We start from the raw sequence: 18,300 nt of genomic DNA on the forward strand, positions 1-18,300 counted from the left end.
TGGTTTTAAAATATGGAAGACAATGGGGAAGATTTATCTAAGTATTTAGTCTGTTTTTTCCTGTCTAAATTTGTCGCACAGAAAGTCGCAGTCTTTTGCTTTAGAGGATTTTTAGAACATGATGCATTCTCTTCTATTTTAGACAGAAAAATGCAGTGGTGCTGAATTTATCAATAGTGACTTTTCGGCAAAAAGTCACGTTGGCCTAAATTACGCTGAAATGTCAGACAATACTGAAGAAGGTTTAAATAGTCTAAACTGTAGATCCCGAAGTCTGTGCGCAGAATTTATCAAGAGCTGCGCGACTTTTGATAAATTAAGCGTACAATAGACCTGCCTAACCCTATTTGGTCTATATTGATGCGGGAAATAGACAACTTAGATAAATCCCCCCCCCCCCCCCCCCCCCAATGTACTCTGGACTGGTACATTGGAGTTGAATTCTGGGGAATAAAAATTAGGGGAAAGGATATAAAATTTAGTGCTCCATGGAAGTGTGATACTCGATGAAGCAATCCTTAATGCAGAGGCCAGATGATTGGGGCAAGTGTCACATTTGAGTGGTGGTGTCCTTCCGAATCCCCCTCCTGTGACACACTCTGTATTTTTCTGGGATCATCCCTTCTTTCCAGTGTGGGGGACCTCACCTGGAAAGTGTTGGCCAGGGATGATCCGGGGAACCACAGTTCCAGAAATGCTCTGACCCGTTCTTTGGCGGTCACCAAAGATTAGGGCCTTTAGAACTTCCTCTTTAAACTGCAGTTATGTCCCTGTGTTGCTAGCGTACTGGGACAGTACAAAAGAGTTGTACATGGCAACCTGTACCATGTGGACCGCAACTTTTTTGTACCATACCTGTGTTTTGCGCATGGCATTATATGGCTTTAGGACTTGATCAGAAAGATCAACTTCCCCCATATACCGATTGTGTAGTCCAGAATACAATCTGGCTTGAGGACCGGTCCCGCAGTACCTCGCACAGGGACAGGTGTGCCCTTCTCATGAATTGTGGTCAGCATAAGGACATCCCTCTTGTCCTTATACCTGACCAGCAACAGGTTTTTCATGGGTAAGGGCACGGGACTCACCCCGGGGCATAGGAGTCTGCAGGAGATAGGAAGGAAGGTCTCTTTGATTCTTCCGGACTGTCTCACAAGCGAGCGTGGATCTGGCGGCAAGGGATGTGAAGAGTGGGATACTAGTATAAAAGATATCCACGTAAAGGTGGTAACCTTTATCTAGCAATGGGTGCAAAAGGCCCCAAACGATTTCCTGCTAACACCCAGAGTGGGGAGACATTCTGGGGGTTCAATAAGGGAATCTCGTCCCTCATACACCTTAAACTTGCAAGTGTACCCTGAGGCAAGTGTCACAAGGGTACTTGCAAGGGTACTCTCGCAAAGTTTATACACCTTCACGCCATTCCGTGCCTGCTTGATTTGGATGTATTGCTGGAAGCTGAGTCTCCCCTTAAAGCTGATGAGAGCCTCCTCAATAGAGACCTACCTTGCGGGGGTTATGCCGCATAATGCAAACATTTCCGAATGGCCTCGAACTGGGGACGGGTCATGGCCATGCTGTAGAGTGGGGTCTTTTAGAGGACATCACCACTCCAGTACTGCCTGACCTTTCGTTTTTTAAACTAGGCCCATATGCAGTACGAAGCCCCAAAATGTCCTCATTTTGGCTCAATCGGGCCTAGCTAAAAAGCAGCAATGAACTGTTGGGCGTAAAGACTTCTAGTGTAGAAAGCCCTGCATCAAAACAAAAATGCGTTTACCTAATCAGTGGTGTGCACACTGATTAGCGCTTGGTGGCGGCAGGGGGTGCAGAAGCCAGTGGGGGGTCTGGCCACGCAGCCCAGAACAGTGGCTGGTGGCTTGTACATAGACCCCCACACAAAAAACCCGAAAAAAAAGCACTCGCCTGAACCCCCCCCCCCCCCAAAAAAAAAAAAAAGCAGATCAGTGATAAATCACATACAGCGGTGGGGCAGGCCCTACACACAGGTACGATCCGTCCACACAGCACAGGCCTGCTACTGGTGGCACAAACCGACTATAGGTGCAAAAACTAAAATAAAAAAGATGCTTATAATCCCAGAAAAAGCGCCTTCACTACAAAAAAAAAAAAAAAAAAAATGCGGATCAGTACTATGGGTGGGCTTTAGCTAATGGTGGTCGGCCACTCTTTTATATGGAAGATTTGTCAGCCACACAGTTAGCAAAAAAAAAAAGGTCTGCGCCCCAAAAAAAACGCTGGGGGCAGACCACAGCGACCCTGTAGGGCCCGGGTCACGCAACTAAAGGTGTTGGGGACCATTGGACACCTACGTACAATGCGCCACAAAAAAAAAAAATCTTTTTTTTACCCCTAAGAAACGGTCCCTTCCTAACTAAAGCTGCAATCTAATGTGCCAAGGGGCACAGAAAGGGTTCCAGTGGGCACTTTTAGTACTGTGAGGGGGGAGATGCAGCACAGGGTTCCGTCTTGCTCAGCACCAGACACAAAATGATGGGGAGCAGAGCAATGAGCTCCTGCTCTCCTTCCCCCTCCCCATATACTGTGATTGGTGGGGTCACTATGACCGCTCAATCACAGCTGTCCTGGGGGTGGGGGGTGACCACACTGCCACCTCCCAGGACAGTACGGAGAATGATTGTTGGTGTATATTACACCACTGATCATCCTCCTTTTCCGGGTCATATGTTACCCCACTGACCCGGAATCGCTGGTCTGAATGATTTCAGCAGGCATCCCGGTCCGATCCCCGTCCAGTGAGCGGCAGGACCGAAAATACTCAGGGCGTACAGGTACACCATGAGTCCTTAAGGATCGGGGATGCAGGGCGTATGCATATGTCCTGTGTCCCCAAGAGATTAAGGACTCCATTAAAAAAAAAAAAAAAAAAAAAAAAAAAAAAAAAAAAAATAATATATATATATATATATATATTCCTGTCTCTTCTTCCTCCTTCTTTCTGTCCTCATCTCCTCTTCTTCCCATATGTTGCTTACACCAACCACATTGTTGTTGATTGTACCTACCCTGATCACATAGAAGCTTGGACCATGTACCTTGAGTTGACTAGTTGATGTTTGAATTGTCATGTCTTTAACTATTCACTTTAATGTATTCAACATCCTGTCTTGTTACTGAATACCTGAATTTATATAGTGATGGTACGCATCATATGTGTGTACCCTATCGACAACCGCGTTTCCTACGATGCCTGTTTATTGATGGTGTTTTTGTAATTTACTTGAACTTTGTACTTTTAATAAAACGTTAATGTAAAAAAAAAAAAAAAAAAAAAAAAATATATATATATATATATATATATATATATATATATATATATATATATATATATTTATACTATTTACAGATCTTTTTTTTTTTTTATGTAGTAGCATTGAAAACATGCTGTCTTTTATTTATTATTAATTACATTTTGTTGCTTCCTCAAGTTGGGCTTCATTCAAAATGCTCATATAAAAAAACATTTTTTTTTTAATTTATTTTTTTAAGTAAATGTTTTATTCAAGTTTAAACAGTATCAAGTACAGGCTTAATATAGGAATTACAATGAGGTCAAACCTCCGTATGCTTCAGGGTGGCGCAAACAGAACTGTAGAGGAGGCTTGCATAGAAGTGTTAAAAAAGGGTCGAGGAGGTTTGAGAAGCCTAAAAGATTAGAGCAAAAAGGGCATTTACAGAGCATGCAAACACTTTTTTTTGTAGCTCCCTCAGTTATAGCACTGTGTAAAGGTGTATTCACACCGCATTTTGTACATACAGTTTAGGAGTAGTTAAACTGTATGAGCTAAAAACATATACACATACGGTTTTAGATTCTTCTTGTTGATTTATAATACTAGTAAAAACAATATATAATGATTATATGGCAAAGAAAAAGACTGAACCTTAACCATGTCAAACCATAAAAAAATGGATTTATGGTTTCTCAATTGTCTCTGAAAATACAGTTCTATGCAGTTCTATAATGTAAAACTGTATAGATAAAACAGTTGCATAGCATGTAGAGGCATTATTGGTGTAACATACTTTAGTTCCACCTTCAGCTTTGGGACATGTGAGAAGCATTGTCCTGTCAGTGATCCTGAACGTCACTGGATGGACTCCCTAACCGGCTGTGACCAGAGGGTGCAGGGTCATTGACATAACAGAACCTTCTGTGTCTGCTCTGATCAGTAATTCCTATTGAAGTGGTTGTCTCCTGAAATAATCTCCCTTGTGTCTCTGGTCTTTGCAGCATTAATAGCGTTGACATGACGGAAAATGTGGATGACACAGATGTGGTAGTTCCAGAACTGCATAAGCTTCTAGAACAAGACTCTTATCTCAAGCCGTACAAGAAAGATTTCCAAAGAAGGTAGGTACAGGAGATGATGGCTGGCTTAGTCCGTAACTGACACTATTACAGGTGTATACTAACCAGTGTGCCACCAGCTATTTCAAAACTACAATTCCCAGCATACTTTGGCTGTCCGGGTATGCTGGGAGTTGTGGTTATGCAACAGCTGGAGGCAAGCTGGGTTGAAATACTGCAACAGAGCAGACAGCTGCTCAGAAACTACCTGTAATAATTGATAGAATATTTACAATGCTTGATGAAAGGACATAGCATGTGTATGTATTTTATTTTTATTTTTTACTTTTCTTATCAATCTCTATAGCTGTAACAGAGAGTGCACTGCAATACCTTTTCCAGGTATTGCTGTGCACTTTTTTTTCCAACTGTTAAGGTACCTTTCCATGTACTGTATATGCTGCAGATTTGATGCTTTGTTCAGTCATTTAGTTACATTGGTTTAAACAGCATGAAATCTGCAGTGTCAAGTCCACACACCCTTATAATAAGTGCTGCAGTACTCATGAACCACATTTAGGCCTGTCATAAATATAGTCAAAATCACTTGAGCAAAATGTTGCACTCTTTTTGAGCAAGTGCAACAAATTGGCAACAGATACCGTATACACCAAAAAGCAGTGTAAAAGGCTTTAAAATGTCCCCCAATGTCTTGCCACCACCACATACCTACCCCTACATACATTTTACTCTCATAGGCTTTATTATGGGGTGTAAGTGAAGCCTAGGAGAGTGAAACATACGTTTGGCAAGAGTAGCCTTATCTGCACACTATGCTACTCTTACATAGGTATGTGACTCTATACTGCCCTTACATAAGATAACATTGTCTGATAGATACACTTTAAATCTATGTAATTGATTTGGAGCTCTGTTTGCTATAGAGACAAAATGAATTGGGATTACATTTTAGAAATAAGAATGAAACAATAAGTTTGTGGACATTCCCTTTTTAAATTCGTCTTGCCACAATCTTAAAATCAGTTAGAGTGAAATATTTCCAGAATGACACATAACAGGGTGTACTTAATAGTACTGCTGCACTGAACTGCAACACCCTACATAACATACATGGGCATATGTATTCTAACCTTATCACAGAACACTCTCACCCTGATACAATAAGAGTAAGTAACTTTTCCAGATACATCCCTTCCTCATGGTCACAGGGCTGAACTACTGAATTAACAGACACCAGAAGTTGATGTTGTAACCTTCTGTTAACTGTATGTGATGTAACAGATGGCTGTCAAATAATGTAACCATAACCTCACTAACAAGGATGAAGATGATGTCCTGTATAGTCATAAACCATTTTATTTATGTCCTCTAGCTTTTCACTTTCATATCAAATTTGTCAACTTTTTGGCACCAGTAAGATTTTTAAAAATGTGTTTTCCACCGAAGTACCTCTTTAAAGGAGAACTGTGGCGCAACCACTTTTCACTTCCCCTGTGCCTGGGCTGCAAAAAAAAAAAAAAAAAACTTTAACTCACCTTCCTATATTCCCCCCGTTGCGCGGATATCTGCATCCCATTCCTCCGGTGCTGGTCTGCTTCTTGGGCCCTGTGACTCCTACTGTGCTCAGCATATCGCCAGCCGCATCGATGTCCCGCCTCGGCTGGTGATAGGCTGAGCGCACTGTCATGTAAGGAGCCTTGGCAGCAGGGAAAAGGTGGGGCCCGGGCTCCTTACATGATAGTGCACTGTCCTTACATGACGGTTCTATTTTTAAATAGAAGTTATTTATACATTTGTTTAACTTTCTGGCACCAGTTGCTAAAAAAAAAATAAAAAATACAAAAATAAAAAAAAATCATTCCACCGGAGAACCCCTTTAAGTGACAGCTGGTAAGTAAGAAGTGTGCTGCCGTGCACTTCATAGTTGTAAAATTTTAACTTTTGATATGTCTGAACAAATGACAGTGATGCTCTAACCCCTTAAGGACCAAGGGCGTACAGGTACGTCTTTGCTCCCTGGTACTTAAGGACCAAGGGCGTACCTGTACGCCTGTGGGAATTTCGCTTCCCGCCCCGCGCCGGGCGAGGACCGGGGTGACTTCTGATATCTATCAGCAGGCACCCCGAGCAAATGCCCAGGGGGGGTCATCAGACCCCCTTATATCGGCGATCGGAGCAAATCGCAAGTGAATTCACACTTGCAATTTGCACAATTCCGGGCCATTACGGGTCTATGGTGACCCGGACACCCACGATCCCCCTGAAGCGATAAGAGTGAGGTGGCAGGGGTGCCACCCCTCCTATCCCTGCTATTGGTGGTCTAGACGCGACCACCAATAGCAGATCGGGGGGTGGGGGGGGGGGTTACTTTAGTTTTCCCCGTCTTGCCCACCCACAATAGGCGGGGCAGAAAGGGGAACCGAAGGGGACCGGGCACCGAAGGTCCACTTACCCCTCCGGAGGCTGCGGGCAACGATGCGTGCAACAGGCTCCCTGGATCCGACGGAAGCCGGTAAGTTGCCTAGCAACATCTGGAGGGCTACAGTCAGAGACCACTATACAGGGGTCTCTATACTGTAGCTCTCCAGATGTTGCAAAACTACAACTCCCAGCATACCCAGACAGCTGTTTGGGCATGCTTGGATTTGTAGTTTTGCAACAGCTGGAGGGCTACAGTTTGAGACCACTATATGGTAGTCTCTGAACTATAGCCCTCCAGATCTTGCAAAACTACAACTCCTAGCATGCCCACACAACTGTTTGCTGTCTGGGCATGCTGGGATTTGTAGTTTTGCAACATCTGGAGGTCCACAGTTTGCAGTGGTCTCTATACTGTAGCTCTCCAGATGTTGCAAAACTGCAAATTAGGGATCGACCGATATCGTTTTTTCAGGGCCGATACGATAATCGGCGCAGGTTAGGGCCGAAAGCCGATAACTTATACCGGAATATCGGTATAAGTTATCGGCTATTTAACCCCCTGCGACACCGCTGCAGATCATTGATTTAAAGCGGGCGCTTTAAATCAATGATCTGCAGTGGCTTTTGCGGGGCCATAGGCCGCCGCCACCCGCTTCTCTCCCCTACCTTTCAGGGTGGTCCGGGCCATCCATCCTTCCTTCCTGTAGTGTCCGGGGGTGTTCCGGGTGAAGAGTGAACCGGTCCGGGCTGTCCTTCTTCTCCGGCGGTCGTCTTCTCCACTCCGGGCAGGCTCCGGCCTAGTACGCTGCATAGACGCCGCTGCGCTGTGATGCCCGTGCGCAGCGATGCACCTGACGTCACGGCGTAGCGGCGTCTATGCAGTGTACTAGGCCAGAGCCTGCCCGGAGTGGAGAAGATGACCGCCGGAGAAGGACAGCCCGGACCGGTTCACTCTTCACCTGGAACGCCCCCGGACACTACAGGAAGGATGGATGGCCCGGACCACCCCCATTACGGGTAAGTTTAATTTATTTATTGACTCGGAGGGTGGGGGAGGGGCCCAACCGGTATAGCGGTATGGGCAAAATCCATACCGGTATATCGCCCAGCATCACGATGGGGGGTGCGGCGGGTCAGGGGGGGTGGCGGTCGCGGTGCGGTGGGGGCGGTGCGGGGCATTATCGGCTTATCAGCAAGGTAATTGCCAATACCGATAATGCCCCAAATCGTGATTATCGGCCATACCGATAATCGGTCGATCCCTACTGCAAATCCCAGCATGCTGGGAGTTGTAGTTGCGATCCCTCCAGCTGTTGCATAACTACATCTCCCAGCATGCCCTTCGGCGATCAGTACATGCTGGGAGTTGTAGTTTTGCAACAGCTGGAGGCACACTGGTTGGAAAATATTGAATTAGATAACAGAACCTAACTGAAGGTTTTCCAACCAGTGTGCCTCCAGCTGTTGCAAAAGTACAACTCCCAGCATGCACGGTCTGTCAGTACATGCTGGGAGTTGTAGTTTTGAAACTGCTTGAGGTTTGACCCCCCCCCCATGTGAATGTACAGGGTACATTCCCACAGGCAGGTTTACAGTAAGTTTTCTGCTTCAAGTATGAGCTGCAGCAAATTTTTCGCCGCAGCGCAAACTCCTAGCAGGGAACTCACTGGAAACCTCCGCCAGTGCGAATGTACCCTAAAAACACTACACTAACACACAATACAGGGTAAAACACTACATATACACCCCTTACACTGTTCCTCCCCTCCCCCCCCCCCCCAATAAAAATGAAAAACGTCTTGTACAGCAGTGTTTCCAAAACTGAGCCTCCAGCTGTTGCAAAACAACAACTCCCAGCATTTCTGGACAGCCACTGACTGTCCAGGCATGCTGGGAGTTTAGCAACAGCTGGAGGCACCCTGTTGGGGAATCACTGGCGTAGAATACCCCTTTGTCCACCTCTATGCAATCAGTAATTTAGTCTTCAAATGTGCATGGCACTGTCTCCCTTCAGAGCCCTGTCGTATTTCAAGGAAATAGTTTAGGGTCACATATGGGGTATTTCCTTACTCGGGAGAAATTGCGCTACAAATATTGGGGGGCTTTTTCTCCTTTTAACCCTTATGAAAAGGAACTGTTGATCATGCTGCCATAAGTGTAATAATCTGCGAAGAACATGCTGAATGCTAATATATAGCTCGCAGCCAAATTAGAAACAGAAATAAGTCCTACTTCTTGACCTGACCAAATGTAAAGTGTGACCTCTTGGGCTACATTTAGGTGCCCCACATATGTCCTGTAGACCATCATTAAAGCATTCATCATTGGATTGTTTAGCAGACCACAGGCAAACAGTACATTACTATCTAAAGCCAGTTTATGATATGGGCATCATATCTTTGCGCCTGTTGTTTTTCACAGTTAGGATTTCTTTAAATGATGCTATACTCCTATTGTTACTTTTCCTCCTTTTAGTTTTTTACTCTATATGCAAAGAACTTGCTGTTGTGTCCTAGGGTGATCATGCAATATATACCTTGAGGGATGTCTAATTCACTTGAAGCAATGTCAAAACATTTACAAGGAACCACATGCAGTACCACTCGGCAGAAAGCCTTGAGAGTTAGCTATATTTCATGTTTGTCTCTGTAAGCATTATTGTTTGAGAATGGTAAGGAGAAACTTTATTTTTACAGATGTTTTCATCTAGTAAAAAATTGAATGGTAGAAGAATGTTGCGATTAGAGGGGCCCTAGGGAACCCTCTTCCAAATTTGCACCAGGGCCACATCATGGTTTGTATCAGGACTAGAGATGAGCGAACTTTAGAAATGTTCGGTTCGCATAACTCGCCAAACTTTAAAAAAATCATGATTTCATTTCGCCTCGGTTCGTCTCAAACCGGCAATGAAATAAGCCCATAAAAATGTTTAAAACATGGCCTAACATATCTAAACCCTTGTCTAACACGGTTAGGAATGTATTAACCCCTTAAGGACTCAGGGTTTTTCAGTTTTTGCACTTTTGTTTTTTCCTCCTTACCTTTTAAAAATCATAACTCTTTCAATTTTCCACCTAAAAATCCATATTATGGCTTATGGCAATTCTACTTTGCAGTGACATTAGTCATTTTACCCAAAAATTCACGGCAAAACGGAAAAAATCGTGCGTCAAAATCGATGAAAAATTGCCATTTTGTAACTTTTGGGGGCTTCCGTTTCTACGCAGTGCATATTTCGGTAAAAATGACACCTTATCATTATTCTGTAGGTCCATACGGTTAAAATGATACCCTACTTATATGGGTTTCATTTTGTCGTACTTCTGGAAAAAATCATAACTACATGCAGGAAAATTTATATGTTTAAAAATGTCATCTTCTGACCCCTATAACTTTATTTTTCCACGTACAGGGCGGTATGAGGATTTTTGCGCCGTGATCTGACGTTTTTATCGGTATGATTTTTGTTTTTGATCGGACTTTTTGATCACTTTTTATTCATTGTTTAATGGTATAAAAAGTGACCAAAAATACGCTTTTTTGGAGTTTAGAATTTTTTTGCGCGTACGCCATTGACCGTGTGGTTTAATTAATGATATATTTTTACAGTTCGGACATTTACGCACGTGGCGACACCACATGTTTATTATTTTTTTATTTACACGGTTTTATTTTTTTTAGGGGAAAAGGGGGGAGATTTCAAACTTATATTAGGGAAGGGGTTAAATGACCTTTATAAACACTTTTTTTTTAAACTTTTTTTTTTTTGCAGTGTTATAGCCCCCATAAGGACCTATAACACTGCACACACTGATCTCTAATGCTGATCACTGGTGTCTAATAACATGCCTGTGATCAGTGTTATCGGCGCTTGACTGCTCCTGCCTGGATCTCAGACACGGAGCAGTCATTCGTCGATTGGACACCGAGGAGGCAGGTAAGGGCCCTCCCGGTGTCCTGGAAGCTGTTCGGGACGCCGCAATTTCACCGCTGCGGTCCCGAACAGCCCGACTGAGCAGCCAGGATACTTTCACTTCAGACGCGGCGGTCAGCTTTGTTCGCCGTGTCTGAAGGGTTAATACAGGGCATTACCGCGATCGGTGATGTCCTGTATTAGTCGCGTGTCCCGGCCGTTGATAGCCACCGGGACCGACCCGATATGACGCGGGGACACCGCGTGACCCCGCGGCATATCGCGGGAGTCGGCGGAGGACGTAAATATACTTCCTGCGTCGTTAAGGGGTTAAAGTAGTTTTAAAGTGTTTTAAGGTTCAGTTATGGCGACATGCGGTAACCCATGATAACTACTCCAGCTCGCCTATTTTTTAGGCTTATGCACACTAAAGTAAAGTGGCATTAAGTATTCCTAGTTGGTTGTAGGTACCTGCTAGTATTAATATGCACACGGAGGCATAAGAAGATGCTGTGGCTTTATCCCAGCATGCCAAAAAATTATCCCTTTTTTTGATAGTAGTGAAGACTGAAGAAGAAATAGCTCTTGTATGAAAAGCCAAAAAATTCTCCCTTTTCTGGGGTTGATGGGTTGTGTATATGTGTAGGCCTGGCTGGAAGTAGGGTGGTAGTGGATTGGTATTGCATAGTAGTATTCCGCGTACAGCAGGTGGTGGCTGACTGATGTTAATAGCGTACAGCATGCGATGGAAGACTCATGTCACTAGCGAAAGCATGAGATGGTGACTGGTAGTGGTAGGAAGGTGGTGGGCTGGTGGCTAACTGATGTTACTATTGTCCAGCATGAGATGGCAGACAGATGTCACTAGCATACTTGCATGAAGTATGATATGTCGACACATGTCACTAGCGTACAGCATGAGATGGTGGGCTGGTGGCTAACTGATGTTACTATTGCACAGCATGAGATGGCGGACAGATGTCACCAACCGACAGCATGAGATGGTGGACAGATGTCACTAGCGTACAATATGAGATGGCAGACAGATGTCACTAGCATCCAGTAGGGGTGGTGATAGTACTGCCTAATAAGTGGCATCTGGCAGAGGAGGTTTAAGTCCTCAAGGATCCATGCCTTATTCATTTTAGTATAAATGTTTTTTCACGCTGCTGGCTGACAGTCTTGTTTGCTTCTGGGTGACCACACCACCTGCTGTGTTGAACACTCTGAAGAGGGTGGACAAGACAGAACACTTATGTCAAACTGGGAAAGTTCTAGCCAATGGTCTAATCTGGTGAGCCAGAAGTCCATGGGGACTGGGCTCATGGTTTCTGTCCTAGAAAGGGCACTGCTGAGATAGGCCTCAACCTGTTTGTTCAGGTGGCGATTTACATGTCTTTGATGACTCATGTCAGGGGAGTATACAGGATGCAGAAACTTCACCATCATGTGCTCAAACATCAAGATGCCGTCACTGCTGGTGCTGATGCTCCTGCCTCTTGCTTGGGGTAGTGCTGGCAGAGGTAGTGGAGTGTTGACTGCAGAGAGCAGAGGCTGGACCCCCATTCAGCAGGTGTTTGTTGCTGGAAATCCATGGCAAGCTGGCTGCGTAGCCAAATTCAATTTAGCCTCCCATTTTGGGTTTATACCGAGGGTTTGAGAGTGTGGCTATCCAGTATTCCTCTCTTCCCTTCAAGCCAATAATGTGCTTGTTAGGGATGTCCCGATACTGGTATCGGTATGGGGACCGATTCTGGACATTTGCACAAGTACTTGTACTCATACAAATGTCCCCGATACCAAATCCGATACTCAGCGCCGGACCCCATCGGCAGGTATCACGGAGGTGCCGAACTATGCAGCACGCCCAGCAGCTGAGCATGCGTCATAACCAGGACCTGTGGCTAATGCCAAACAGCACCGATCGCCGTGATGTCTTTCATTAACCTTTTAAACTCCACAATCAAAGTTGATCACAGCGACTAAAAGTTCTGAAGTTAACTGCCGGTTAGCTCATGGATGCTGATCGGGATTACCGCTGTGAAATTGCAGTGTCCCGATCAGCTGTGAGGACAGCTGGAGGTCCCTTACCTTGCTCCATGCCATCCAATCGTCGCTTCTTTACTGCTGCTTGCCATGGCAGGCAGAAATATAGGAGAGCCGATAACGCTGATCAATGCTATGGTATGGCATATCATTAACAGTGTATGCAATCTACAGATCACATGTAATAATGCCCTATAAAGACTAACAAAGTGACAAAAAAAGTGTAAAATAAATAAAAAATATGAATAAACCCATTCCCTAATTAAAGTTTGAACCACCCCCCCCCCCCCTTTAAATAAAATATAATATTTTTTTTTTGCAAATGTAGAAAAGCCCTTCCTCTAAAAACCGGACCTGGGTGACTGCTGATATCTATCAGCAGTCACCCCGCGCAAATGACCACTTGCGATTTGCGCCTATTCCGGGTCATACGGGTCTATAGTGACCCTCGAATATAAGGGAGAGCGCGGTTTATCTAAGACACCTACGATCCCCCTGAAGGGATAAGAGTGAGGTGGCAGGGGTACCACCCCTCTTATCCCTGCTATTGGTGGTCTAGACGCGACCACCAATAGCAGATTGGGGGCAGGGGGGTTAACTTTAGTTTTCCCCGTCCTGCCCACCCACAATAGGCTGGGCAGAACTGGGGACCGAACGCCGAAAATCCACTTACCCATCCGGAGGCTGCGTGCAACGGTGATCGGCGGGCTGCGACGTTGTGCAGGCAGAAGAGGACGGCTCCCTGGATCCTACGGAAGCTGGTAAGTTGATCTGGAGGGCTACAGTCTGAGACCACTGTAAAGTGGTCTCTAAACTCTAGCCCTCCAGATGTTGAAAAACTACAACTCCCAGCATACCCAGACAGCTGTTTGGGCATGCTTGGATTTGTAGTTTTGCAACAGCTGGAGGGCTACAGTTTGAGACCACTATATGGTAGTCTCTGAACTATAGCCCTCCAGATCTTGCAAAACTACAACTCCTAGCATGCCCACATAGCTGTTTGCTGTCTGGGTATGCTGGGATTTGTAGTTTTGCAACATCTGGAGGTCCACAGTTGGTAGATCACTGTGCAGTGGTCGAGAAACTGTAGCCCTCCAGATGTTGCACAACTGCAAATCCCAGCATGCCCAGACATCAAACAGCTGTCTCGGCATGCAGGAAGTTGTAGTTGCGTACCTCCAGTTGTAGCATAACTACATCTCCCAGCATGCCCTTCGGTGATCAGTACATGCTGGGAGTTGTAGTTTTGCAACAGCTGGAGGCACACTGGTTGGAAAATACTGAGTGAGGTAACATAACCTAACTGAAGGTTTTCCAAACAGTGTGCCTCCAGCTGTTGCAAAAGTACCACTCCCAGCATGCACGGTCTGTCAGTACATGCTGGGAGTTGTAGTTTTGAAACAGCTGGAGGTTTGACCCCCCCCCCCCCCCATGTGAATGTACAGGGTACATTCACACAGGCAGGTTTACAGTAAATCTCCTGCTTCAAGTTTGGGTTGCGGCAAACTTTTCGCCGCAGCGCAAACTCCTATCGGGAAACTCACCCTAAACCTCTGCCAGTGCGAATGTACCCTAAAAACACTACCCCCCCCAATAAAAATTAAAAATGTCTTGTTACAGCAGTGTTTCCAAAACGGAACCTCCAGCTGTTGCAAAACAACAACTCCCAGTATTTCTGGACAGCCACTGACTTTCCAGGCATGCTGGGAATTTAGCAACAGCTGGAGGCACCCTGTTTTGGAATTACTGGCGTAAAATACCCCTATGTCCACCCCTATGCAATCCCTAATTTAGTCCTCAAATGCGCATGGCGCGCTCTCACTTTGGAGCCCTGTCGTATTTCAAGGAAACAGTTTAGTGCCACGTATGGGGTATTCCCGTACTCGGGAGAAATTGCACTACAAATTTTGGGGGGCTTTTTCTCCTTTTACCCCTTATGAAAAGGAAAAGTTGGGGGCTACACCAGCCTGTTAGTGTAAAAAAAAAAAAAAAAAACTTACACTGGTATGCTGGTGTTGCCCCATACTTTTTTATTTTCACAAGCAGTAAAAGGAAAAAAATACCCCTAACATTTGTTACGCAATTTTTCCTGAGTACGGAAATACCCCATATGTGGGCGTAAAATGCTCTGTGGGCGCACAACAAGGCTCGGGAGTGAGAGCGCACCATGTACATTTGAGGCCTAAATTGGTGATTTGCACAGGGGTGGCTGATTTTACAGCGGTTCTGACATTAACGCAAAAAAAAATAAATACCCACATGTGACCCCATTTTGGAAACTACACACCTCATGGAACGTAACAAGGGGTATAGTGAGCCTTAACACCCCACAGGTGTTTGACGAATTTTCATTTAAGTTGGATAGGAAAATTAAAAAAGAAAATGTTTTTCACTAAAATGCTGGTGTTACCCTAAATTTTCCATTTTCACAAGGGAAAATAGGAAAAAATCCCCCCAAAATTTGTAACTAGAGATGAGCGAACTTACAGTAAATTCGATTAGTCACGAACTTCTCGGCTGTTGATGACTTATCCTGCATAAATTAGTTCAGCTTTCAGGTGCTCCCGTGGGCTGGAAAAGGTGGATACAGTCCTAGGAGAATCTTTCCTAGGACTTAATCCACCTTTTCCAGCCCACTGGAGCACCTGAAAGCTGTACTAATTTATGCAGGATAAGACATCAACTGCCGAGCCGAGAAGTTTGTGAAGAATTGAATTTACTGTAAGTTCGCTCATCTCTATTTGTAACCCCACTTCTTCTGAGTAAGAACATACCCCATAAGTGGATGTAAAGTGCTCTCCTGGCGCACTACAATGCTCAGAACAGAAGGAGCGCCATTGGGATTTTGAAGAGAAAATTTGTCCGGAATTGAATTTGTGTTTACAAAGCCCCCATAGTGCCAGAACAATGGACCCCCCCCACATGTGACCCCATTTTGGAAACTACACCCCTCATGTTATAAGGGGTACAGTGAGCATTTACACCCCACAGGTGTCTGACAGATTTTTGGAACAGTGGTCCGTGAAAATGAAAAATTAAATTTTTCATTTGCACAGCCCATTGTTCCAAAGATCTGTCACCACACGCCAGTGGGGTGTAAATACTCACTGCACCCCTTATTAAATTCTGTGAGGGGTGTAGTTTCCAAAATGGGGTCACGTGGGGGGGGGGGGGCACTGTTCTGGCACCACGGGGGGCTTTGTAAACGCACATTTCCCCTGACTGCCATTCCAAACTAATTCTCTTTCCAAAAGCTCAATGGCGCTCCTCCTCTTATGAGCATTTTAGTGTGCCAGCAGAGCACTTGACGTCCACACATGGGGTATTTTCATACTCAGAAGAAATGGGGTTACAAATTATGGGGGTCATTTTCTCTTTTACCCCTTGTAAAAATTTTAAATTTAGGAAAAAAACTGCATTTTAGTAAAAAAAAATGTTTTTTTTTTTTTTCAATTACTCATCCAAATTTAACGAAAAGTCGTCAAACACCTGTGGGTAGTTAAGGCTCACTGTACCCCTTGTTACGTTCCTTAACCCCTTAAGGACGCAGGACGTAAATGTACGTCCTGGTGAGGTGGTACTTAACGCACCAGGACGTACATTTACGTCCTAAGCATAACCGCGGGCATCGGAGCGATGCCCGTGTCATGCGCGGCTGATCCCGGCTGCTGATCGCAGCCAGTGACCCGCCGGCAATGGCCGACGCCCGCGATCTCGCGGGCGTCCGCCATTAACCCCTCAGGTGCCGGGATCAATACAGATCCCGGCATCTGCGGCAGTTCGCGATTTAAATGAACGATCGGATCGCCCGCAGCGCTGCTGCGGGGATCCGATCATTCAGAACGCCGCACGGAGGTCCCCTCTCCTGCCTCCGTGCGGCTCCCGGCGTCTCCTGCTCTGGTCTGTGATCGAGTAGACCAGAGCAGGAGATGACCGATAATACTGATCTGTTCTATGTCCTATACATAGAACAGATCAGTATTAGCAATCATGGTATTGCTATGAATAGTCCCCTATGGGGACTATTCAAGTGTAAAAAAAAAATGTAAAAAAATGTAAAAGTAAAAGTAAAAAAAAGTGAAAAATCCCCTCCCCCAATAAAAAAGTTAAACGTCCGTTTTTTCCTATTTTACCCCCAAAAAGCGTAAAAAACATTTTTTATAGACATATTTGGTATCGCCGCGTGCGTAAATGTCCGAACTATTAAAATAAAATGTTAATGATGCCGTACGGTGAACAGCGTGAACGAAAAAAAAATTAAAAAGTCCAAAATTCCTACTTTTTTAATACATTTTATAAAAAAAAAAAAATTATAAAAAATTTATTAAAAGTTTTTTATATGCAAATGTGGTATCAAAAAAAAGTACAGATCATGGCGCAAAAAATGAGCCCCCATACCGCCACTTATACGGAAAAATAAAAAAGTTAGAGGTCATCAAAATAAAGGGATTATAAACGTACTAATTTGGTTAAAAAGTTTGTGATTTTTTTTTAAGCGCAACAATAATATAAAAGTATATAATAATGGATATCATTTTAATCGTATTGACCCTCAGAATAAAGAACACATGTCATTTTTACCATAAATTGTACGGCGTGAAAACAAAACCTTCCAAAATTAGCAAAATTGCGTTTTTTGTTTTAATTGCCCCACAAAAATAGTGTTTTTGGGTTGCACCATACATTTTATGATATAATGAGTGATGTCATTACAAAGGACAACTGGTCGCGCAAAAAACAAGCCCTCATACTAGTCTGTGGATGAAAATATAAAAGAGTTATGATTTTTAGAAGGCGAGGAGGAAAAAATGAAAACTTAAAAATTAAATTGTCTGAGTCCTTAAGGCCAAAATGGGCTGAGTCCTTAAGGGGTTAAGGGGTATAGTTTCCAAAATGGTATGCCATGTGGGTATTTTTTGCTGTTCTGGCACACAGGGGCTTCCTAAATGCAACATGCCCCCCAAAAACCATTTCAGCAAAATTTGCTTTCAAAAAGCCAAATGTGACTCCTTCTCTTCTGAGCATTGTAGTTCGCCCGCAGAGCATTTTATGTCCTAACATGGGGTATTTCCATACTCGGAAGAGATGGGGGTTACAAATTTTGGGGGGCATTTTCTCCCATTACCCTTTGTAAAAATGGTAAATTTGGGAAAAAATGCACTTTAGTGAATTTTTTTTTGCCATTTACACATCTGATTTTAATAAAAAGTTGTGAAACACCTGTGGGGTGTTAAGGCTAACTGGACCGGACTTGTTACGTGCCTTGAGGGGTGTTGTTTCCAAAATGGTATGCCATGTGGGGTTTTCTGCTTTTCTGGCACCATAGGGGCTTTCTAAATGTGACATGCCCCCCAAAAACCATTTCAGCAAAATTCACTCTCCAAAATCCCATTGTTGCTCCTTTCCTTCTGAGCCCTCTACTGCGCCCGCCAAACACTTGAAATACACATATGAGTTATTTCCTTACTCGAGAGAAATTGGGTTACAAATTTTGGGGGGCTTTTTCTCCTATTACCACTTGTAAAAATTCAAAAACTGGGTCTATAAGAACAATCGAGTGTACAAA

The 18,300-nt window shown here is 44.3% G+C and overlaps 1 protein-coding gene across 1 annotated transcript in view; it reads left to right on the top strand.

Moving 5' to 3' along the window:
- GBE1 (1,4-alpha-glucan branching enzyme 1) overlaps positions 1-18,300 on the top strand; it is a 264,980-nt gene that overhangs the window by 4,209 nt on the left and 242,471 nt on the right. The window contains exon 2 of the mRNA XM_056559362.1: positions 4,277-4,396. Coding sequence (XP_056415337.1) covers positions 4,277-4,396 — 120 coding nt within the window. The remainder of the gene's footprint in view (positions 1-4,276; positions 4,397-18,300) is intronic.

The sequence above is a fragment of the Hyla sarda genome, chromosome 2 (assembly GCF_029499605.1).
Source record: "Hyla sarda isolate aHylSar1 chromosome 2, aHylSar1.hap1, whole genome shotgun sequence".
Taxonomy (NCBI): domain Eukaryota; kingdom Metazoa; phylum Chordata; class Amphibia; order Anura; family Hylidae; genus Hyla; species Hyla sarda.